Source organism: Tympanuchus pallidicinctus, unplaced genomic scaffold (assembly GCF_026119805.1).
Source record: "Tympanuchus pallidicinctus isolate F22 unplaced genomic scaffold, pur_lepc_1.0 scaffold3, whole genome shotgun sequence".
Lineage (NCBI taxonomy): Eukaryota > Metazoa > Chordata > Aves > Galliformes > Phasianidae > Tympanuchus > Tympanuchus pallidicinctus.
Genome location: NW_026294747.1, coordinates 105,066,509 through 105,092,664, shown reverse-complemented (window position 1 = coordinate 105,092,664; position 26,156 = coordinate 105,066,509). Strand labels below are relative to the sequence as shown.

The following is a 26,156-nucleotide window of genomic DNA, read 5'->3' as shown; positions in this document are numbered from 1 at the left end:
TCTTCTACTTGCATCTAGAAGCAAAACCAGCGTCACAAACTTCTGAAAAATGCAAATAAAAAAGCAGAATTTGGGCTAATGTTAACTTATATCCCATTCCTCCCTTCCTTGAATTGAAAAGGCTAGCCTTTGCAATTTTCCCTACAGATTGCTTATTGTAGGCTTTAAGCAACTACTCAGACATGAAAGTGTAAGCTCTTTTTAGCTACTCTGAGAAGACTTTAGATTTCAAAACTATCAAATATTCAGTAAACAAACATATTTCATTCCACATACCTTCACCCACTTTCTATTATTAAAATATGAAATGATAAAGTTTCTCAGTTAAGTTTATTACTAGACTATACCAATGAATACGTGTGGGGTTTTTTTTTTTAATATAAATTAGTTCTACACTACTTGAAATGATTTTGATCTCCCAAGCCACCTCTCCAAAAACATACAATGTACTACTCTCATTCTCAAAGACTTGCTAACCACTCTAACAAGATTAGCACTATCCACGGCAATTTAATATGCCAAAAATGCCTCACTGCAGTGTAGGTCTGGATGGATGAAGCAAAATGAATTCATTTATATGTTATTCTACAAGGGTAAAGTTCATCTTTCGCCAACAGTTGCAAAAATCTCAGTTCAATAATATGATAGAACTTGAGTTCAATGGCTTTTTAAATCAAAGAAAACTGCTTTCCTGTCATGCTCTTGTAAAACCTCAGTAACATTAGAATTATCTGAATTCACCACTGTTGTGTTTGCATAAAGAGCCCAGAAAGGTTGAACATATCTGCAATTTAGAATCAAAGAATCACAGAATGGCCTGGGTTGAAAAGGACCACAATGAGCATTGAGTTCCAACCTCCTGCTGTGTGCAGGTTGCCAACCAGCAGCCCAGGCTGCCCAGAGCCACATCCAGCCTGGCCTTGAATGCCTGCAGGGATGGGGCATCCACAGCCTCCTTGGGCAACCTGTGCCAGTGCCTCACCAGCTTCTGGGTGAAAAACTTCCTCCTAAGACCTAAGACCACCACCACCAAAAAAAAAATTAAAAGCAGTTGTTTTTTGTTTTTTTGTTTTTTAAACTAGATGCTGTTCCTCATGTTATTTTTTTATTACATAAATTTTATTTACTTAGTTATGCTAAATATACACATTAAGTCTTTAAGTCTCTGCAACTATTCTTTGCTCTCAGAATTTCACTTAGTATAGAAGAATTCCCCTTAACAGAAGAGGAAACAAATGCATGCAAACAGTAACATCTCTATTGTCAATCAGGTGCCACAAGCCACAACACTGAGATACTGGAGAATATAAAGGCTCATGCAATGGTCTGAAAGAATAAAACAAAAAACTCCTCACGCTTACAAACTATTTCTAGTATCTTTTGCTTGTTTTTACATGCTGACTGTTCACATGTGCAAAGACATCTGTCAGACCAGAAAGAATCTAGCTCATCTTTTACAGGTATCAATCAGCACAAATGTAGGGAACATGCTGAAGAGGCAAACAACCCTCACAGACAGCAATATAAAAGAGCTATTTGTAGTTTACTTAAATCATTCACCTAAACTGTAGCACTCCTGAACATGGGTATGGACTCCTAAGGCTCAAGATAGGGCTACGATTACAGGTCTTGTCACATACAGTAGACTGTCATTTAGTTTCCTCTCTATGAAAAAAAATTGCAGCAATTTAAAGCCTTACCTTTCCCAGCATTCAACACCTATATTTTTTTCAACCTAACTATGACTTTTGGATGCTGAAAAGAAGGAAAAAAAAAAAAATGAAATCACTAGACATGAGCTATCTGGTCCAAAGGGACAGCTCTGTAGAACATTTGCATTGGTAGGTTTCTGAGAATCTTACTGTCACTTTACAGCTGTAGGGATCAACAGCAGAATGACTAAGGGCCAAACTGCTGTGGAAGCAGAATATCTCACCTTGCACTCTTGTTCTCTCTCATCTCTGTTTTTAAATGCTACCCTTTCTACTAACAGACTAGATTGCAGTCAGTGGCACAAATTAAATTCTAAAAAACTGAAATAACTTGATAACAAAATTGTGGTGAAATACTCCGAATGCATCCTTCCAAAATTCCTATGGTGACAATGCGAGGCATCCCATAAAAACCAAAACATAATGATCACTGGAAGCACCAGATATCAGTAACTGTCATGATGGCCTTTATTACAGTAATAAACAAAAATCTACAATCCAGGATGAATGACTGTAGTGCAATTACAGAATCACGCAATCGTAGGAGTTGGAAGGGACCTCTGGACATCATCTAGTCCAACTCCCCTTATAAAGCAGGCTCCCTGCAGTAGGCTGCAAATTACTCAGATGCTTAAAAAAATAAATTAAAATTCATCAAAAGCAGACTTTCACTAATATGCAGAAGCAATTAACTTGTGATACAGAAGAAGCAGAGGAGGAAACAAAGTGATAGAAAACATTCCTCTCAATCATTCCCTGTTGCAAGGTATTTTTTCTATCTTTCAGAGATTATTTCTCCCCACACAGAAAAAAAAGAAAAAAGAAAAAAACAACAACCAAAAAGAGTAGGTCAAATTTATTGCTCTTCAGTTCTTCAGAAGACTGAGAACTGAAACTAAGATTCACACATTAGAAATTTCTGTTAAGAGTTTTCAATAATAACAAGTCAGAAGAGACCATCAATTTTCTTCTAGGAAAAAACAGAGATAAAACTAGAATAATTAAGAACAAATTAATTTTGTACTGAATTCATTTATAAAGCAGACACTATCTAGAAATCACTTCAGAAGAAAATGACAGACATTTTTCCTTTTCTGTTTTTCTGACTTTTAAAAAGAAGCTTCAAATTTCTTATTAGCACAGTAACTGTCTTCCCCAGCCACTGCTAGCCTCCCCACTCTGTCACTTCTCTCCTTTCCTTTCATCTATATTTTGTCCATAATATTTCTCAGCATCCACATTTGCTCATCTCCCTAATCTGTTCCCTTATTAAATTCAGCTCAGTATTAGTCATCACCTTTCACTCTTTCATGTTGAATACTCACTCTGTATGACGTGAATAACATTTTCCATAGAATAAAATGACCGAGGCTGGAAGGGACCTCTGAGGATTATCTAGTCCAAATTAGCTGCACAAGCAGGACCATCTAAATCATGTTGCTGAGGACTGCATTTAAGCTACTTCTGAATAACTCCAAGGATGGAAACTCCACACTCTATCCAGGCAGTCTGTGCCAGTGCTCAGTCACCCTTCAAGTGAAAAAGAATTTCTCTATCATGAGACAGCCTGCTGTGTCTCTATTTGTGCCCACTGCCTTTTGTATTCTAATTGGGCACCACTGAAAAGAGCAGCTTCATCCTCTTTGCACCCTCAATACACACACACTTACTGATAACATCCCCCCTATAGCCTATTCTTCTCCAGGCAAAACAGTCCCAGCTCTTTCAGACTTGCCTCGTAGATGCATATTGTAGTTCCTTTATCACCTTAATAGCCCTCTGTAGCCTCAGCAGTGCTTAGCAGTGCTAAGCATAGCAGATTACTTCCCTCAAAGTGCTAAAAATTCTCCTCTTCACACAGCCCAGAATACCATTAGCTTTCTCTGCAGCAAGGACACATTCCTGCCTCATGTTCAACTTGGCATCTACCAGAATCCCAAGCCCTTTTCTGCCAAGCTCTCAGCTGGTCACCTCCCAGCACATATTGCTGACTGGGGTTGTTCACCCTTAGGTACAGAAGTTTGCACTTCTTTTTTGTTAAGCTGCATGAAGTTCGCATCAGCCCACCCCTCCAGCCTGCTGAGGTCCCCTTGGATGGCAGTGAATGCACATGGTTGGTATACCAGCCACTCTTACCAGTTTTGTAACACCAGAATTCTGCCTTTATACCACACCTTTAATGAAGATGTTGAAGAGGACTGGACCAAATACCGACACTGAGGTATAGAGCCATTTAATAGACTCCAATCAAACTTCATATCATTAATCATGACATCTGGGACCCAACCACTTGGCCAGATTTCCATCCACCTCCCTGTTTGCTTCCCAAATCATTGCTTAACATTTTCTACAAACGCAAAACTTATAAAGAAACTATTTAGATACAGATTCAGTCAAACTCACATCTCAAAAATACTGATGCTGAAATACTGAAAGTCAATTCTAAGATTTAAATAATTTAAATCTCAAAAAAATTCCTAATAACATTTTGTGATATTGGTATTTTGGGCAAGCAAAGTTGCAACTGAGTTAGGCACAGGACTTTTTGATTTTTAAGGTTGAAGTGTTTGCAAGGTGTAAGACCATGTAAAACTGCACCTTTAAAACCCAGTCATACACACAAAGCTCTGAGCTCCAAAGGGCCATGAAAATATAGCGTAAACTAACTCAAACACTGCTTGAATAAAATCAATAGTTGATCAAAATAGTTTCAAGAGCTTATAAGCAAGCAAGCAAAATAAAATCTACAGTGTACCTCTCTACGCTCACACTTAATACAACACATTAATTTGTATAATAATGCAGTTGGATAAGTTTAAATTTATTTGGAGAGAAGGGAGAACAGAACATCCGTAACCTTATTTTTAGACTGCAATTTAGTGTAAATGTGATACTCAGATTCAGCAATTGCTCACAGAAATTTCTTTTAGAATAAATATCTAGCTACTAGCATAAATACTGAGATAGCTACAGGACTACATAAAGATCTTACCTGTTTTGAACACACCAAGGAAGCCATAACACATAAATGCGGTGTCAAAAATAATTTTAGCCTCATTATTAAAATTGCTAGGACACCGTATGCCAACAGCTGCAATGCATGGAATACCACCTGCAAAAAATTAAGAAACATTTACATTTACATACATAAATATGTATATATTTATGTTTTTATATGTATATATATATGTGTTTATGTATGTGTATATACACAGAGAAGCATAATATCTACAAATTTGTCTCAAACCAAGAACTTCACTTTCAGTATAGCTCAAATGACAATTTTATCTGGAAAAGGGTCAAGGTGAAAGTAAAGATTTTCACATTTCAGACAGCAAACAGGACATTTTTCTGAAGTGTCTACAGGAAGTAGAGGTAAGAAGCAGGATGGAGAAGCACTAAGAATAAGAGGAGCTGGAGGGATGGCTGGCTACGAAGAAGATTCTGAAACCGAGTGTCCTGGTTTCAGCTGGGACAGAGATGATTTTCTTTACAGTGTCTGGCATGATGCTGTGTTTCTGCTTTAGGAGAAAAACATATTGATAAAACAACAGTATTTTAGCTGTTGCTGAGCCGTGCTGAGCCAAGAACAAGGGGAAGAGGGCACAAGGAGCTGGGGAGACAGAACCAGAACAGCTGACCTGAACCGGTCAAAGGGATATTCCACACCATATGACATAATGCAAAAAAAACCCAACCAATAAAGCTGAAAGGAGTTGGGCCAGTGGGGCAGCTGTTGCTCAGGGACTGGCTGGGCATCGGTCAGCAGGTGGCTAGCAATTGCTTTGTGCCTCATTCATTTTGTGAAATACATACATACACATATGCAATCTTTACCGTTATTTCTTTCTCCCTTTTCTGTCTTACCAAATAGCTTTTATCTCAACCTATGAGTTCTATCCTTTTTTTCCTGTTTTCTCTCCGATCCCACTGGGAGGTGAGGAGTGAGAGAAAGGCTGCATGTTGCTGAGCTGCCTGTTGGGTTAAACCACAATGTAGTCAAGCAATAAGAGGTAAAATTTCTTACGTAATCTCTTTACAGAAGTGAAGAGGCCTTGCCCACACTTTGTTCTACTGCCTAAACTAATTAAATATGAAAAAAAAGAGGCAAACAGTCTTTGCTTCTTACACCACTACAGGCAATTTGCTTTAGTATTCTCAAAGTTAAAAAGCAGAGGTATCACTCAGCACTAATTCTACATTGCCTGTGGAAGTGCTTTGGAAAACACAGAAGTGTGGAGAATGCATAGAAGCATTTTTTACAATCAGTGCTTTAATTTGATTTTAATAATATTTGAATGGTGTGAGATTTTCCTCATGACACAAACCACAGTAAACTGTTCTTAAAGTTTTGCTGACTTAACTGAAAATAAAGAAATCCATTAGAAAGCTGCCACTCAACTGTAATCTCTGGGTAAGTTTATTAAAAGAATGACATCACAATGGTGGTTTTTTTTTCTATTATGGTTTCTTTTTTTAAAAAAATAAATATTTAAAGAGGAAATATTCATCAGTCACAAGATTATAGCATGAAACCTATTCTGGTACTCAGTTTACATAGGGAAAGCTGAAGATCAAGCACAATTTCAATGTTTTTCCATAGTGTCTAGCAAAAGCCTCGAAGCTTCTTATTTTGTACTGCCACTCCATCATTGGTAAATTTTTATTCAGCATTCCACAGTTATTCTTTGGTGACATGCTGGACAAAAGTTAAGACAAGAGTACAAAAACTGCAAACAACTTGCTTAAAATAAACCACACGTCAGCATCAGTATTGGAATACAGCTTGGAAATGGTTAAGTATTCATATTAACTTATGAATAAAATTATGCAGAAAAAACAAAACCAAAAAAAACTTACCTCACCCTGGATAAAACGTTCCTCTCTGAATAGTAAAACAAAGAAACATCATGTGATGTGTTTATATCATACAGAAAACATTTTTACTTCATAGGTATCTATAGTGGTTTTAAACAACTTAATTCAGTAAGCATGTGTCAGCTCCTGCACAGATTTACAAGGGCTGCTCTGAAAGTAATGCCTCCTGTTTTATTTTGTTGGCTCACAACATCAGAGAAGGATATTTGTGGTTTGGCAGTAGAAGTTAAACTTTCCATCAATATCCCATCATATTCTGTTACCCTGTGACAGAAGGCAGCAGAGGGGCAGTCTGACCAAGCAGCATCTGACATGGAAGTAGGGATGAAGCAAAGGCGTGCCACTGAATTCCTCCACGTGGAGACATTTGCACCCACTGACATTCATTGATGCTTGCTGAATGTTTATGCAGACCAAACAGTAGATGTGAGCACAGTGAGGGGGTGGGTGGTGCATTTCAGCAGTGGCAGCAGCAACAGTGGGTCACCTCTGCTGGTGCAGATTTTTATTAGTGTGGCAGGCAGGCTCTTGTTTATCTCTTGTGCAAATGCGTAGTTAGTGGTGACTGTTTTGAAACATAGGTTTCTGTAGCAGAGAATTTTTTTTTTTATCAAATAATATCATCATGCTCTTCGATGCAGTTACCATGAAAATAAATCAGAGGCATTACTTTCAGCATGGCGCACGTGGTTTTTTGTCTTTATGACAAACTTTGAAATATTCTGCATATCATTACCTACCCTCCATCCTACATCTATATTGGAAATCTGAATACTATTTTTTTCGTTACATTCAGGAATTATTTCATACTTGGAAAGGCTTATTTGGAGAATGAAATCTTGGTAATGCAAAAGAAATAAAGCAATGGCACCAAAAAAATCCAGGTATTTGTTCATTTAGGTACTGTGTAGATTTTTTATTTACTTCTGAAAAAGCCAAAACCAAATGTGAATACACAGAAAATTACCTATACTTGTTTTTATCTATGAAGGCAAAATGGTGAAACCTGCTCACATCTGTTGAAATTTTGACAAAAGCCATTAAGATTCTGGAAAGCAGTGATGACTGAAATGATTGAGTAAAAAAAATATATATAAAATACAAAAAAAAAAAAAAAAGGAGAGCAAGAAGATTTGTCAGTTAGGGAAATGGCAATATTCCATTGGCCAAATTCACCCCTTTTGAGTACAAGTGATGCCAAATGCCTATAAAAGACAGAACATGTAATACAGGCTATTAGAAGATAAAGTAAAAACAGCTGGGATCCCTTCTCAAAATGAAAGTTACGTATCTTTACAACCTGGAAAAAAATAACAACAATGAGGAGGAAACAGCTTGCATTCCCTATTTACGGGCCTATTCACTCTTCTCCTACAAGTAAATACCAGCTTAGGAGCAGGGCAGAAAAATCAGTGATGAAATCAAACATTTGGTAGGATGTCTAACACTAACTTCAGCAGTTTAACGTAGACATTCTATAAAAATATCAGGAATAGCACATCAAAGACATTTACTTAGTGACCTATACATGATCTGTGTTTGTCCTTTTGAATGGATAATGCAACATTTTAAGTTATTTAGCATATATCAAATCAGATGAACTTGTTTCAGCAGGCAGATCAGCTTTACATTCACAAAGTACACAATATTTACCTTCCACACTGTTCTGGATGAGAAAAAGTCCACCTAAGATATTTCACTGCCTAAAGAAAACAAAATCAACAAAGATATGAATAAATGTTCAAAAGCAGAAGAAAATATTTCCAACATTTGCTAAATTAAATTACACCTGAGCAATCTCATTTCCAGACAATGCTACAATAAAATGCTTCAGCAAAAAATTTTTTGAGGATACTTCATTAGCCAAGCAGTCAGCAATTATCCCATCTGTTCTTGTGTAAACTGTAACTTATTTTCACACAAACTATACATAATCAAATTTACCAGTTGTAAACTTTTGTTACAGTGCTCATCAGCTAAGTGACATAGATTTTTTTCTGGTGTTTAATATCAACTCATTGGCTCAGGACTGGAACTCTGGTAAATAACTACACTAAGGAAATTCTGAATTGCATTCAAATATTTTTGAGAAATTCTGTTTTATTACCTCAAAATAAATAGTGGTCTCTTAAAAGCAAGGGAAAAGACTATTGAAGGAAAATGTGATTCTGTAAGTCAATCACTTACCCTTTTGACAATTACAACAAAGACCACCAGCACAACTGGTAGCAGTAGAGTCTTCGTGTATCGTATTGGAGTCTACAGTGGAAATAAACTGAATTAGTTGCATTCTATTTGTCTAAGGTTACAATGATTGTCATTTTAAAGAAAATATGATATAATATAAAACGTTCTCCCTTAATTGAAACAAATGTAAACAAGAACAAAGCAAGCTTTAAGAAAATCAAATTTCAACTCCAACCAGCATTCCCACTCGCTAGAGGTCCTAATACAAATGTCATTTGAATATTATCACCCTTTCTTTTGCAAGCTATTCAAAGACTAGAAGCAGGCTGTATCTCAAAAGAATTTGAATACTCTGAGTAACCTATAAATGTTCTGAAAGCATAGCTAGACACCGGTGAACTAGAAAAGTCTACTAGCAGAACATTAAGAAGCTCTGATGTTCATCCACAACCTAAATCTACCACATCTTTGTAGTTCTCATCGCATTTCCCCTCAGTCACTTAAAATCTTAAATGTGCAGAATTGTGACCTTCCACTTATCCGTGAACGAATACTTCTTTTTAAGTAAAGGAAAGACTTTTCTTAGACACAAAATCAAAACAATTCCTTTTAGTCCAGTTCAATATTAAAACAATTTAAATTTAGCTGAAGTTCATTAAGTGTCTCTGATTTGACCAGTAACCACCTGGAACTTGAAAAGGAATAGTCTTATGATGGCAGTCACGGCTCACAGGCATTTTAAGTTATGAACTGAGATAAACAAAAAGTTCCCTTTTCCATAATAATCTAATTTGATCAAATTACCTCTTTTTCCATGAAGTCAAACTCCGCAGCGCAGGTATACATTAATGTATCAAAATCCTTGTAGCCAATAAATTTAGCTTTTAATATGTTACCTATATGAGCCTGGTAGGAAATACAGGGAAAGAAAAAAAACCTGCAGTAAGCAAAAAAAAAAAAAAAAAAGAAAAAAGAAAAAAGAAAAAAAAAGAGACTGTTCTCTGCAATTAAGTAGTTTAAAAGTATATGAAAGTATGTTTAATTAAAACAGAAGTTTAAGTCTCTTACAATACTGTTACGAACGGACTTGAGTAGACTAAATAATATATTTGATTGTAAGATGTTGGACAAAAGAAAAAGCAGAAAATGGAAGATGTGATACCACTGTAGCTGGGTTCAAAAAGAATACAGTTTACATACTCATGTATCACGATACGAGCTTCCATCATCTTGCCCCTACACCTAAGTAAGCAGCACCAGCATAGATTTTATAACAGAAGGAATAGCAGACTTTTATAAGAGGACTTAAGTGCAGTTAGGAGTCCTAGTCACAAGCATTTCAGAACTGTCTTAAAAATTAGATTCAGAGGAAAGTGAACTAAGAACCAAATAAATGAAACAAAAAAGTAGACAGAAGATATCCAAGACACTAAAATTGAATGCATTTTTGATAAGAGACAGAGGACTTACATCATCGGCTACTCCAAATGCTAAGGATGTCAGGTATTTCAAGGTGACTGTCCCAACTAACCAGGCACATCCTTCAATGACCTTAAAAGACATTCAGAATTAAATCAACCTCTCTGCAAACTTTTAAGTAAAATCTTTCTTTTTAAGAAAGCTTATTACATTTAGTGATTAGTTGAAAGCACTCCTAAGTTATCACCACAATCTACAATTTTTTCTAATTAATTACACTTCCCAGATTAGAGGACAGTGGAGCTTGTTGTGTTCTTTTTTAAATCCTACCACAGCCTCTCTGCTATGATCAGTTTATATTACTCTGCTAATCCAAACCTTTGAAGGAATCTGCCTTACAGTACCTCTTCAAGATAATCTCAAGAGAAACTGTCAAAGAAATATAGAAGAATTACATACAATCACTATTTTTAGTTGCATATCATGTTTATGTCTGTAACAGAAAAAAAGAAATTCTAGGCCACTTAGTTTTATTTAGTTCCTTTTAAGATTGTCTCAATTAAGTAGGAAAACTTGGCTCAGCATCTTATATCTGACAGGGATCAATGGCAGATACTTTCAGAGAGAATATAATAAAAAGATACAAGCCTATCTTTAACCTAATGTAACCAAGGTTGCATTCAATCATCATATTTAAGGGCTGCATATGAACATGAGTACCTGAGGGGCACCTAATCTTTTTCTGACTGCCTCTGCTTTTTGCTTCTTTTTTCACTTCCACAGCATAAAAATTCTCTCTGGTAAACTTACCATTGCATACAACATAAAATGCAACTATAATCTTATCCTACTCACTAGCTTTGTCATATTTACCTCAGCCTTACAAGATGCAGAATTCTAACTTATTTTAAAACCTCTACTTAGCAATTCTTTTTTAATACTTGTCACCATATTCTTTTTACTACAGTTTAACTTTGGAGAAGACCACATTTTCCTAAACTCTGTTAAGCAATTATGTAGATACTGCTTGATGTTACCAAGCTTATTCTAACATAATGACAGTATAGGACAGTTTTAATGACTCTGTATAGTAGTATCTTAATTGTTATTTTTGCAAGCACTGTTACTTCTTTTAACCACCTCTTTAAATGTCTTTTGTTTTAAAGAGTTTTTATACAGATGTTAGGTATTGCAAACAGATTTAAGTTGGTAGTATAAAACTGAACGTGCTGTCATTTCAAAGCTGCTTCAATTTTGTGAAATAAATGCATGCTTATACATCTTTTCTTCCTTCAGTAATTTAAAACGAATTTCTGGAAATAGGGACAATTTACTTGAAAAAAGTAGTTTATCTGTATTTCTTGATTTTCAGCTGCTAGCAAATAAACTAGATGCCATCCCTCTATTTTACTAAACCGAAACAGTAGGGCATAGTTCTTTTTCTGGAATTCAAGATGTATGAAATTCCTTACCCACAGGCACACTTGATTTCTGTTCCTTTTAAAGACTCGTGGGCTCAGTTCAAGAATTCCCTAAAAATAAAATGAATGCACATCTCCAGTTAAGATACAGCAACAACAAAATGTTCCAATAACATCCAATAACAACATGTTACAATAAAAAAAATCATCCAGGATGCTAAGTGTCTATTTTAACATGCAACCATTTATTCAAAGCAAACTAACAAAACCACACACCAGACTACAGAATCAACACAACCTGAAATACAGATGATTGCACAGTCCTGTGATTTCGCTCTGCAATGGCAAAGCCCACCAAAATAAAAACTTTGACTGAAGTTATATATGTGATTAAGGAAAGACTGTTTTTCTTTTTAATAACCAAAATTCTGTATTACACTGTTCTACATCTCCTTAGATCAAATCCAATGCTCGAAAGATTTCTGAAGAAATTAATACATTACTAGCTGAACAACAGACAATTTTCAACCAGGACAACAGAATAAGCAGGAAAACATTGGTTGTTTCTGTAAATCACTGTTTCTCATTTTACAATATACAGAAAACTTTAAGCTGACTTGATGAACAACGCAATTAAGAAAAATATAATTAACTTCAGTGCTCTTAGAAGTCCATACGTGGCATAGATTGAGACCACTATATGCATTAAAGTAACAATAAATGTGTGGGGCTTTTTTTTCCTAGGCAAAAAACATACAAGAAACTCCACGTAACCGTAGTTAGGATATAATTACAAAAGTTGCTACAAGCAACTTGAGCAAATTCCTAACAACCAAACTTTATTACAGCCACTACCAATAGTGAAGGTAGCTTCATCTTAGCACGGCTGAGAAACTGCCACTAAGTGGCAAACACTGAGCTCCAAATTTCTAGGAGAGGCAGAAAGACTGAGGAATTGAGGTATTTTTGTAGCACACTAAAGCAGAAAGGTTCACCTGATCTTAACTCCTTTTTCCCCATGTACATAATCCCCTTCAGAAAAACCATGCTGAAACTAAACATCATCAGGGGAGTTGTTTTTTGTTGGTTGTTTTTAACTTTTCAAGTCGAAATGAAAACAGTGAATCAACACGATGAGCCTTCACTGAAGAATTTCACACTTGGGGAATGGCACAGCAGTTTCAGACAGTCTTAAACCACTGTAATACACATTACAGTCGTCTGCACTGCATCTGCAGTTTCACAACTGATAAAAGAGCATTTGAAACAAAACTCCTCCTTGCTCATGTTTTCTTTTTGAAATTACTTTTGGTTAAATCTTATGACTGTGTTAACCAGAGTACATAATCCTGTAAAACCTAAGCTGACCTAAACAAAGAGAGCTGAGCCCTACCTCAAACTCCCTTATGAAGAGGTTTTGGTGGGGAAAAAAATGTGCAGTTTTTCAGTTAATATTTATTCATTCACCAAATATATTTAAAATCTGTTTGACATCTGAAGATTTTCTCTAATGCAACAATTTCACATTTTACAGCAACGCTTACAAAACAGCACAGCATTACATTCTTATGTCTTATGATTTGTGGTCCTTAAACAACTTACCCAGATAACTACTAAAGATGCAGCATAATATGATGTCAATAACATTGAATTACCAAACATCAGAATAAAACACACTACGAGAGATACCTGAAAGAAGAAAAATAATTAAACTTAAAATAGAAAATTATTGCTAAATATAGAAATTACCCTTATCACTAACAACTTGACATTTAAAGACACATCCCACCCAACAGCTGCAAGTTTGATAACTTGTTGAGAGTTATTCTGAAGAGCTGTTCTGAAAACACTGATTATAATTATAATGACTTCATTGTAGCAGACAGAAAAGTATGGAATATTATACTAATTTATATTTAAAAGCACATATACATTAAAATATTGATCACAGGACAAACTCATCTTACATGAGATACCAGTTATGTTTTTGAAGTTATTCCTAACTTAATGCAATAACTAGAAAAAAAAAAAAGAGTACCTCTCTATTCTATTATCTAACAGAGTCCTGGACAAACAAGTTTGTTGCTTTCTTTCTTACAAACTGAGAATTGCAGTCAAATTCAATGAAATTTCATCACGGGCACAGCTATAGCACATTGAAAGTCAATACAACTTTTATGCACCACGCTGACCTCCTGCTGCGCTTTCTTATTAAGAGAAAGCAAGCTGCATTAATTTCCAAACTTAGAAAGCCATAATAACAATTAAATTAATTTGAAATAAACTAATATAATAATATGTTAATATAATAAAATTATTCTTTAATAATTTTAATATTATTATATAATTTTATAAATAAAATTATTATTATATTAATATAATAATAAATTTTCTGCCTTCTCTTTCTATGCACAGGAATAAGTAATAACAGCTTAGTTATTAATAAAATATGCAGCCATTTGTATATTTTTTTTCACAGTTAGACTTGAATTTTCCACAAAATCTAGGGGAGTGGAGAGGTGGAATCATAAACTCCAAGAAGAAAGACTAGCAGTTTCCCCAATCTCAGTATATATCTCTATAATACAACACAAATACTGAATTTAGGCTTTTTATGGCACTTTGTCACCAATATTATACACTTATTGATGTAAGCCAAAAGGTACAAACATTTCATCCCATTTCTGCAGAAAAAAATATGACTAAGCCAAGATGCTTATCTGCAAATTTCCCTTTTAAGCATGACTAGGAACACGTGCTTAGTGTCCCAGGCTTAAATTGGAATTAGACTGTACAGAACTTATTACTGCCTTTCATTTACCAATTACCATATTTCAAAGAGTATGGAAAAAAAATATGAAACAGTTTAGCTCTAAGCTTCTTTCATGTGGTAAACATTCGCTTTCCGTTCACCAAGTTTGCATAGCGTAATTTTAGCAAAAATATACATCTAAAAATGGACACAACTCTTCAAAAAGTTGTTTACATCTTCCTACATATTTATGACTGTATCTTACATCTTCCTATATATTTATGACTGTAGCCTCTCTTCAAGGAGCAAAAATTCCTGGCAGCAGAACTCAATCATTTTCTTAACCTTAAAAACAAAGTTCAGGTGTATCATGTTGAAGCTCAGTTGTCTTTTACTTATTGTCATCTCCTGCCTTTCTTGACTTTCTCATCAGTTTTACAAAAGGTTTTTTTTTCCCCCCAAATTGATACCTTTTTTGTCATCCTTTCTGAACAGCTCTCCAAACAACCACAACATCTTTGTGCAATCCAGACTTCAGTAGTTTTCAAAACCCACTTTGAGCTGGGATTCTCTAATTTTGAACTGCAAACACCTCATTTATTGTTTCCACTAACCAAAGGCATGAAATGAGAGCTACCTTTTCAACTTCTCATTGCTCATGCTCTACTACTTAGTGTATTTTCCAATCTGCTGTTTGTGAATGCACCTTTGAATTCATGGAATAAGCAGAGATAGAAAATATTTTTATAGACCTTTTAGGTTGAAAATGGTTCTGGAGTTTGGAAATTCCAATTCATCAGACAGACTGTCCTTTCTGTCACTGTGATATACACATTCAAGATCAAATATTTAAATCCAATTTAAATTGAGGCAAGGGAGGCCTTGCAAAGGGATCTAAATACATTGGCACATTGGGCAATCATCGATAGCATGAAGTTCAACAAAAGAAAATGCTGGCTTCTTCATGTGAGATGGAATGATTCTCACCAGTACAGATGGGAGGTAGGTGCCAGCAGGCTCAGAAGGAGCCAGCAGTCAAGCAGGCAAGAAGGCAAAATGCATTTCAGGTGTATTAAAGACAGCATAACCTGTCGGTTAGAAAAAATGATTCTCCTGCTGTAATTAGTGTTGGTGCAGCCTCACCTTGAATACTGCATGCAGCCCTGGGCTTCACAGTATAATTAAGGACACTAAGGTCCTTGAAAGCTTCCAGAGGAGGCACCACAGTTGATGACAGGGCTAGAAGGAGAAGCTGAGGACACTTGGGTTGGACTAGACTTGGGTCCTCCTGAAGAAGAGGAGGCTGAGAGGAGACCTCACCTCTCTCTGCAACTCCCTGAGAAGAAGAAGCAGAGAGTTGTCAGGCTCTGCTCCTGGGCACAGATTCCATGGTGGGAGTGGCACAAAGCCATCAACAGTGAGCCACAGTGGATATTAATTTCTTTACTGTGAGGGTGGTCAAACTCTGGAGAACAGCTTGATGCCCCAGGCCTACCAGTATTCAAGATGCATTTGGGCAACACTCTTATTCAGGTGCTTTAGCTTTTGATTAAATGGCTAGGCTGCTGGGCTTGATGATACTTGACAGTTCCTTCCAAATGAACGATTCTATTCTATTCTTCTATCTTTTCAATCGTCTTATAACTAAGGGAAACACTTCAGACACAATGCCTTTTGAAGTTCTGAACAGTTTGGTAGGACTTAAGTTGGAGAAAAAATATATACCATATGAACAGAGAGTATCTTCTGTAATTTGCAGGAGTCAATATAACCCATAATACACACAGCAAACAATGAAGCTATCTAGAATCAAAAGCAAAAAAAGAAAGTTAAAACAATTTGCAGTGGTCAAGTTGCTCTAACAGATATGTATTCATACAGAAATGTAAGTATTCAAATAATCATACGCAAACTTTCATTGCTTTTTTTTGCTAAATAAATATGTCAACATTTTATAACTGCTTCTTTCAAGAAACATGAATTTTGCAGGTCTTAATAACAGTTATCAAACACACTTGAGCATCCAAGGAGCAAGTATTCAGCTTTACAGAAATGTAAGTCATCACAATACAGCACTGAACACATCACCTTTCACCCATGAGAAAACGGATTAAAAACAAAAACAAAACACAAACATAAGCATTAATTAACATCATCTAGCCCCACATTTTCAGCAAAGCATCCACAGTTTGGTGCTGAAAAAAAAAAAAACTGGATTCACTGATTTGGTAGCTTGCTAAAAACATAAGGAAAAATCATGAAACCATAATACCAAATTTCAAGGCCAGCATCTAAAACTGAGTACAGCAATGCATTTCTTATATTTTACATTGTTAAATGGCTTCCTCATCTCCAGTTAGAAAATCTGCATACACAGTATATACAGATTGTTCAAAAATATCAACTCGAATCAATCAACACCTCTTCTGAGTGCAGCAGACAATTGAAAAGGTATGGAGGCATGGACAGGTTTTAAACAACACATTACTTTGCAGTCAATTTAAACATTAAGAAATTGTGCTGCGTGACAGTAACCTATTGCTCACATTAGCATTTACTACATTTCTTGTAGCACTTGTTTAAGTTACCTCAACTGTATAAACCCTCATGCAGTAAAATTATGCCACTGCTGTCAGGTTTTTTAAAATTAAATAGGAAACCATGTAAAATTATGCCAGCTGTCAGATCCATGCAAACTTTGCTCTACTCAAAAAATTCTGAAGAGCCCAAAGCAATGCAAGATCCAATGCCTTTTTTATTTTTGTATTTCAGCGTACAAAGTTTTCTTATGTTCTGCATTTGTTCTAATGTAATGATCCTATGCTGAAGGTTGCTTTTAAGGAAAAAGAAATTTGTTTAGTCCTGGTTAAAAAAAAAAAAAAAAAGACTTTTAAATGGAGCAACTTTAAATTTGAAGACTAGAAAAAACCTGGTGTGATAAATGGAGTGAATCTTCCCTGACAGCAAGTCTAGCTGAAATGAAAGCATCAAGATAATTGTACACTCAATGGCTGCCTGTACAAAATAGTCAATTTGGTTACACTAAAGAAAAAGACCATACAGAGGTGAATATGGTCTTACCTGAGTTAAAAGAACAAACTGAGCAAACTGCCAGGGAAGCATGAAAAAGATATTAGAAACACACAGTGCAATCAAGCTTCCTTTATTAACATTCGGAATCCTTGGGAAAAAGAGACAGAATAGGTATCAGTAAGTTAAAACTACACAGATATTTGCATACTATCAGAATGCATGGAATGAAAACAAAAGTTACCTTGGAAGTTAGCAAGCAATAACAGTCTTTGCAAAGTAACACTCAAGTAAATTTAGTATCATTTTCCCTCAACTTCCCAAAAACAACAGTTCTAATGTTTCTTAATGATTTGACGAGTCACCCTTTTCCAAGCATGTATTTTTCTGAGAGCATGCAATACAGAATTCAACCTGGAGCACTCTGTGTAGTCCACCCTCGTGTAGCAACTGCAGTCAGGTCACAACTACTTTTATTTCAGCCAGAATCACAATTATTCCCATAAAAGTCTGTATCTGACAGTGATTTCACTCTTCCAGCATTCTCTCTCATCTCTTCCGTATCTCCTCTCCACAACTTTTCACCAGCGATCCTAGCACAGGATTCCAGGGCAATGACAAATGCACAAAACTCACCTCAGACTGAAAATAGCCTGTTTTCCATATCCTGCTGAAAGGTTGTTGGTTTGGTTTTTTTTATTATTTAACTCTAGCTCAGAGATCATATCAGAAACATGCTATGATTCAAAATTCACACCAAGTGGCCTCCGAAAGATTAGGAGATCATAAACAGTCGCTGCAAAGAACCCAAACCCAACAGATTACAGAAGTCTCAGCAAATTCTGTAAAATTTTCTTCAGTTTCTCCTAAAAAGTCTTTTGATTAAGTACTGGAAGTCATGCTGAGCATGATTCCACCATATTCTAGACTCTGTTTCAAAGACCGTTCCTCCATTATGTCAGAAGACCAGCATGCATGGCTCTTGAAGTAGGAACTCGAACTGAAAATCTGAAAGTTAAGTCTTAAAACATCGTGCCAACTTTTTGAAATCCCTTCATTGGTCATTGGTAGGCACACAAGCTCCATTACTACTTCACACACCAGGATTTGAAGCAGTAGCACATCTATCTAATCAAAAGTGTCGTAGTTATGGATCAGTGTATTTAACTTCCCTGTTTTTAGTCCCATTTAACTATTTAGCCTCAAATGAATGTTTACCATTCAAATAATCTAGCAATCATTCTACAAACTACTCCTAATGATGTATTTTAAAATATTTTTGTATCTTTTATTTTGTATCTTTTTTCTTACCTAAAAAATACAAGATAGTGACAGATGAGTGATGCATTTTTGGTTTAATCACCAATAACTACAAGTCAGTATAACCTAATGAAGGAAAATCTGTGGTTATGCAAAATTCAGTTGAAACACAAATACACTGCAAATCTGATGCAAGAGAATTCAGTGGAAAACCCTCAGTATTAACAACCATGCTTATTTTTCAAACCAAAGGCAAGACACAGTCACACTGCAGGCCAGAAACAACCACAGAAAAGCAGGGCTAATGAACTCAAGAGCATCTCTGCATTATTATCATTAGATTGCTTGAAAGACTGAACTAATAAACACATGAATTGAAAGAACATAATAGCTTATGGGTGCTATTGCATTCGCTGTTTCATAGCATAAGCTTATTCTAAGTGCAATCAACGTACCACTCTCCAAGAGGGACAAAACCAATTCCTGGAGTATAGCTTGCTTTCCATGGGATAGAAGTGACATCAACCAAAAATTCTCTTTTTTGTGTGTTTGTTTGTTTGTTTTTTTTAATTCAGACATGTGTTTCCCAACATAGTAATTCTGATATTTATTTTAATCATGTCTTCAAGTTGAAACAATTTCCTTTTAATAAATGAGTAACGTGACTACAGCTCTACCAGTGCAGCATCTGCAATGTAACAGCCACAGGAAAGTTTCTATGTTAATGATATTCCTACAGCACAATAATATCTAAACAAATGCATTTAAATATGTTTCCTCCCACATTCCATTTTTTTTAACTCACTTTTAGAAGCTAAGTATAAATTGAGGTACCTGAGAATATAGGTCAAAAGCAACATCTGAAGCACAAGGAATGGGTATGAGAAACTTTCACGAAGAGGGGGAGTCCACATGACACGAGTGCACTAAAAATAAGAACTGGGTTAGCTGATAATGTTTGGTGCTGTACTTTCATAAAGCAATGCATCTGTATTTGAAAATGAAAGACCAAAAACTCTTCAGTAAAGCAAACCCCAAATTTTTATGTACAACCCAAAAAAAACTCAAAGGAAAACAAAAAGCCAACAGCACAATAAACAAGCCAACAAAACACCCCACAAGAAGAAAACCAACAAGACAGGATGCAAAAAAGAGAAGGAGAAAGGATGCAGCTTTCAGACTTGAGGTGGATGATGCACTGTTTAACAAAAAGACAAATTACTACTCTTCCAAAACTAAGTGTGACAGATAGAGAACTTCTAAGAAAACAGCCAGGAGAGCCTCTGCTTGTCTCTGCTTCTGCTGAACTTAACAAGTCATTCAGCTAACTGACATTATTCCCAACTTCAGGCAGTCACTTGCCACACCTACATGGACAATGTAGTGGGGAGAGGAAAAACCATCACACTCTTCACCACACTAGACCATTCAGGCTACAAACATTTTACATTTCTAGCAGCAGCAAGACAGAAAACTTTTATAAAATCTGCTCTCCAGGATAGGCTACTAAAACCAAACTGAAGTTTACAAAGCTATTCTAAATTGTTTCCTTCACTCTTTAGCCTACTGAAGTCAAAGATAATGCAATTAAATCAACCCAATATCTTCTTCATTAATCTCTTTGGGTTTGTGACAAACAGCTCACCTGCTTCACTGATATTCTGACCCTTATACTCAGCTCTTTAGAAAATGTGTGCACATGGCATTGGTCATCAAAAAAAAAAAATTATAACTTCAAAGTTAGGAACATTACTTAATACTAACTTACTATCTAAAATTTATGTTCCTATATGATTAAAAAACATCCTTCAGATTATTTCAATTCTGCACAGCGTTCTTTCAGATGCATAAGCAGTCTACCAGCAGGAAATCATATTTTAAGTGGCATCTGCTGTTTAAAAAAACAACAAAAGAACACAACACACCAAACCACTCTGCATCTGGACGAATGAAACACAATCACATTTAAATCCAAGGTTTATAAGTGAAGGTAAGCAAAATCTTTGATTACAACTACATAGCTAGCACCTAGATGGCTTTCACCCAATAGTTAGCAGAAATAGTTTGAACGAAATACATCTTCAAACTGTATTTACTTACTATTGCAACAGAGAGAATTGTGTTCATCCTATTTAGCATGCAAAATTTTTGCAAAACTACTAAGCATGCTTTGACAAATTATTTCTGTAGCTTTTCTTCCACAAACGTAGCTTTCACAATAGTATTAGCCACTCTCCTTTGTCTAATTCCATTTCCCTTAGACAGCAATTTATCACTGTAGGACAAACAGCATTGAACCTGTGCCCAGGAAATACAGAAACACAACCTACAGGAGATAGGGAGGTACTCCTATAGCCCAAAATACCATTTTGCATTGTGGCTCTCAGTTACCATGATACAATCTGAAGTAAATAGAGCAATTTCAATGCAGAAAGCACATAAGCCCCTCTACCTATCTTCTGTTGCACACAAAACAAAGCTGACTCTGTAAGTAACAAAAGGCAAAAAAGAATTAGCATAGGCTTAATCCCCTTTCCTCTCTGCAAAAAAGAAAAATATTTTGATGGATGTTAATATATACTCCTGAGAGGACTGCTGAAAAGAGAGTTGTGTTCACAAATTGCAAGAAGAGATGCAGAAGAAGCCTGGTAACTTCCTATCTTATGGAAAATGAAAGGGTTGGTCCATTCAGAAACCTTACATGAAGGCTAACCAGGGTATAAAAATGTTTTGAGTACACAGCTTTGGACATAAGCATTATGGAAGGAGAAAATATTTCAAGGAGAGGACATTTTTGACATACCAATGGATAGAAAATGGCTATCAATAGATTCATACTAGAAATGAGAAAGATTCTTTATTACTGAAGGGCAAAAACTTAACATGACAATAATGAATTTATGAAACATTACAGCATGTTTATACAATCATCTCCCTTCTACTTTGTTTCCCAGAACCTTAAAGACATTTTTAAAAATATTGTTTTATCAAAGATATTACCAGAATCAGTACCACTTGATTATCTGCTTATTGTTCTGATATTCCACTAATATGTTAAATTAATAGCGTAAAACAGGTGCTTAAAAATGTAAAATAAATGAAAAGTTGTCTGCCAATTACCATCAAAATCAGTGCACATAATTGTGAAAGATTTATGTGTGTTCCCTGTCATCTGAAGAGAGAACATGAAGTCTCTTAGATTGTGCCAAGTAGGACAGCAGAGCTCACTATGCCACAGTGTGCCAAAACAATGTATACTCTTGTCAGAGCTTTCTAGCAAAAGGATAAAATACTAATTCCAAATTATCATCCAAAAAGAATGGCAGTAGAACAGGGGTTTATTTGCACTATGTGAATTCATGAATTTCAGATAAAATACATAGCAATCTAAAGAAAACTTCCACTGTTTCTAAGCCTTATGCACATGATGCATCTAAGTCCAATTATGTCTGGAACAGGGAAGAAAGATTTTGATGTTCTGAAACTTGAACTTGTTGTGCTACTAAGACGTGAATCTCAGAATTACTTTACACTTCCCTTCTGATTTTTATTTATTATTTAAATCTGAAGTGATACATTACAGTGCTATACATCATACGAATTGTAACCTATTTTGCATTCAGTAACGTCTTACTCCTATTAGCCTTTTACATTCATCCTCATTTAAATCAGCAGCATAATTGTCTTTAAGGAAATGAGATCGATCTTACTCTTCAATAAGAGGGAAGAAAAATAAGGTGGTAATCCTACCTCTCCATGGTTGAAAAAGTAACACATCACGGTAATGAGGCCTCCTAGACGGCTCCCGCTGTGAAAAGAACATGAAATATAAATACAAGAGAACTTCCTAACAGCTGATGCTTCTTCAAAAATGTGGTGCATTTGCTTATCTATAAGTTTGCTGGGGAAAGCAAAAACGCTTTTGGGCATCGCAGAAAAATAATCCACATTGCACAGAAGATATTAAAAGACTAGCTAGACAGCTAGTGTTTACTCCAGAGCAGACACCTCTTCATACATCAACTCTCTTCTGCAGAGCACCAATTTTAATGTAAATTACTTGTGAAGTTGCTCTTCTGCCTGTCACAAGCTTTGGTTGTGATCATTACACCAGCAATGATGAGCTGATGTAAAAATGAGCCCTACGAATTACAGCCTTCAACTTCTGGTGTTTAATCTGCTGTACATAGAACTTGCTCCTGAGAAGTGCAGAGCATTTTTTATTCATTTTTAAATCCCAAGCAGTATAAATGAAATATTTCTTCCCTAGGACACTGATCAGGAAATTCTAGAACCTGCACACGCAGTCACTCACAGGACTTTGCAAATATCAGTCTGAACCTAAGATCTTATTAGGACAATCAAACCAAGCATGGTAGCAAACATATATAAAAATGAATTCATATAGAAGAGTCAGTATAAGACAAAGCCTAATTCTTATGTGCAGTACTGTGACACTGATGTGTAAAAGCTTTTTAAGCCCTTAAGGAATTTTTATAGGTTTCTAAATAAATCAGATCTATGTGCTGAATAACAAGCACCATGGAGCCAACACTAAAACCCAAGATAGTACTTTGTTTTTCTCACCTGAAAATAGCATGGATAACAAATCTTTTCAAACAGATAAAACCTTATTACCCATGTTCTGTGGCACTAACCAAGCAACCTCTTTGTGAGAAAAGAACTTGCATTTCTACTCTGAATTGGAAAGTACTATTTTTGCTGCTTAACAAAAGTATCAACCAGCTGCTCAAGATTAAGGGAAAAAAAAACCAACAAAATCTTTATATCCTCTCAGATCCTTCACCCATCACTAACATGCAGACCAAACAGAATCACTGAGTCCTGGGATTAAAGATACCAGATGAGTGCTAAAACAATCTCCAGGAAACGTGCTTTCTTACACATGAAACATAACCTTTCACTCTGCAAATACTAAAAGCATCAATATTTAAGTCCAAAATGATTAAACAAATACGCTTAATATTTAAATAAATAAATTTTAGTTTTAGAAACGAAAGTTTGCTAAAAAAAAAAAAAAAAAAAGAAAAAGAAAAAAGCCTTCAGGTTTTCTGCAAAGCTTTGACAGTTTGATGAAACATCAAAGCTTGGGTGTCCAACCTTTCAGCCTGTCTGAGTGAAGAGGAATCACTGCCGCTGAGTGAAGGAGTTGTCTTGGGCCATGTAGGAAATACATAGTATCATTGATACATGTAAGTAACAAATCTCTTTCTTTCCAATATATACGAATGTTTTGAATTTTACTATTATCTGTTTTTGATTTTAACATAGAACATTATGGGACGAGGTTCAATAAGGCCAAGTGCCAGGTCCTGCACTTTGAGCACATGCAGCACTACAGGCTTGGGGATGAGTGGCTGGGTGACTGTGAAGAGGAAAGGGACCTGGGGTTGGTTGATGCTCGGCTGAACACAAGCCAGCAGTGTGACCAGGTGGCCAAGAGGGCCAACAGCATCCTGGCCTGTGTTAGAAATGGTGTGGCCAGCAGGAGCAGGGAGGTGATCAGCCCCTGTACTCAGCACTGGTGAGGCTGCACCTCGAGTATTGTGTTCAGTTTCAGTTTATGAGGAGCAGCTGAAGGAGCTGAGATTGTTCAGTGTGGAGAAGAGGAAGCTCAGGGGAGACCTCATTGCATTCTACAACTGCCTGAAAGGGAGGTTGTGATGAGGAGGGGTTTGGCCTCTTCTCCTAGGCAATGAACAGGACCCAGGGAAATGGCCGCAAGTTACACCAGAGGAGGTTTAGGTTGGACATGAGGAAAAACTTTTTCTCTCAGAGAGTGGTCAGGCACTGGAATGGGAGGTGGTGGAGTCACCATCCCTGGCAGTGTTCAAGAGGTGCCTGGAATAGGAGCTGTGAGATCTGTTTTAGTGCTTGTGGTGGCAATGGTGATGGGAGGACGGTTGGACTAGATGATCTTGCAGGTCCTTTCCAACCTTATGATTCTATGATTCATTTAACTTATGTTACTTTCATGCCAAACAAAGCAGCCATTAAATACACCATTTGTTGAATCAACATATTCTGAGAAAAAGTGAATTAATGCAAGTATAACGTGCATATTCCATAAACCTAAGTATGCCTGAATTAGCTAATTGTTGGCCCTTCCACTAGAAGCTACATCCACCCATGTATAAAAACTTACTAATTATTTAATAAATCTAAATTATTCTGTTTTTAAAGGACTCCAGATGACCTCAACAGTTAGTTCTTTGTCTAGTAGAATCAGGTGTGAAATACTGAAAGAACTTTGATTCCTACGTACCATAAGCTGAAGCCTAAGGAAAGCTTTTAGGGAATTGCACTAATTCCTTCTTTATGAACATGCAAGAAACAGAATAACAAAAAAGTACTTTCAGAAGGAGATACAGGAAATTTATGGGTAGCTCCTTGAGATGCAGTATTTCACAATTGTTTTACACTTTCTGCCCTTCAACTGCAAGAGCAGAAGGAACGGGGGTGAATCTTACAATTAAATAAAGTGCTTATCATATAAATACCATTCATTTGTCCATTTAAAAAAAAAAAAAACAAAAAACCAACAATCTTAGAACAAGTTTTCAACAAATTCCTTCAACTGTAGTAGGAGAGAATGCTCCTAAACCTGAAACTGACAAACCATACAAAAAGATTCTGAAGTGTCTTTGACTAAGCAGTGGTTGCAGTTTCATGCTACAGCAAACCCAGCTCATCAGCTACTTCTAAAAGGCTCCCCTTCTTAACATTGGCCATAGACAGTGAGTGCTAGGACAGGGACATACAATGTCTGGTCATATTCCAAGCTGGGGAGAAAAACTGGCTAAGGGAGTTAAACATCAAAAACAAAAAAACCTACTCCTACAAAGCCAACTACATTTCTGCTAGCTGAAATCTTTGAACAACAGTCTACAGCATGCATAGATGTGAGAACACAAGCTAGACTAGAAATAAATGATAAGAAAGTGGTCTTCCACTAACCTATCATCTTTCCTAACCAGCTACAAAGAGATTAAAGGCAAATCAAGGCTGGAATAAAAAGATGATTCATCTCATGAACACATGGGAAAAAAATAGCTACAAAAAATATGTAAGCTTGAGATGTCTGTTGCTCACAAACTTAAATTATAGAATGGCTTGGGTTGGAAGGGACCTCAAAGACCATCTAGTTCAAATCCCCCCTGCAGTGGGCAGTGTTGTCAACTCCTGTAACAGACAGTAGATGAGGTTGTGCAGAACCCCTTCCAACCTTCTCTTCTTCAAGCTGAACAAGCCCAGCTCCCTCAGCTTTTGTCTTCACAGGAGAGGCTCTCAAGCCCTTTGATTATTTTCATGGTTCTCCTCTGGACCTGTTCTAAAACCTCCACATTCCTCCTGTGCTGGGGGCCCCAGATCTAAACACGGTATTCCAGGTGGGGCATCACAAGGGTGGAGTAGAGGGGGACAATTGCCTCCTTCACCCTGCTGCCTACTCCTGTTCTGATGCAGCACAGAACATGA

The 26,156-nt window shown here is 36.2% G+C and overlaps 1 protein-coding gene across 2 annotated transcripts in view; it reads right to left on the bottom strand.

Moving 5' to 3' along the window:
- Nucleotides 1-26,156, bottom strand: part of DPY19L1 (dpy-19 like C-mannosyltransferase 1) — a 47,830-nt gene that overhangs the window by 5,139 nt on the left and 16,535 nt on the right. For both annotated transcript variants that reach the window (XM_052692639.1, XM_052692640.1), the window contains 12 exons: nucleotides 22,410-22,467; nucleotides 19,494-19,585; nucleotides 17,451-17,550; nucleotides 16,095-16,172; nucleotides 13,220-13,306; nucleotides 11,669-11,728; nucleotides 10,248-10,328; nucleotides 9,582-9,683; nucleotides 8,778-8,849; nucleotides 8,244-8,293; nucleotides 6,573-6,597; nucleotides 4,705-4,824 (listed from right to left, as the gene is read on the bottom strand). In XM_052692639.1, the coding sequence (XP_052548599.1) occupies nucleotides 4,705-4,824; nucleotides 6,573-6,597; nucleotides 8,244-8,293; nucleotides 8,778-8,849; nucleotides 9,582-9,683; nucleotides 10,248-10,328; nucleotides 11,669-11,728; nucleotides 13,220-13,306; nucleotides 16,095-16,172; nucleotides 17,451-17,550; nucleotides 19,494-19,585; nucleotides 22,410-22,467 (925 nt within the window). The remainder of the gene's footprint in view (nucleotides 1-4,704; nucleotides 4,825-6,572; nucleotides 6,598-8,243; nucleotides 8,294-8,777; nucleotides 8,850-9,581; nucleotides 9,684-10,247; nucleotides 10,329-11,668; nucleotides 11,729-13,219; nucleotides 13,307-16,094; nucleotides 16,173-17,450; nucleotides 17,551-19,493; nucleotides 19,586-22,409; nucleotides 22,468-26,156) is intronic.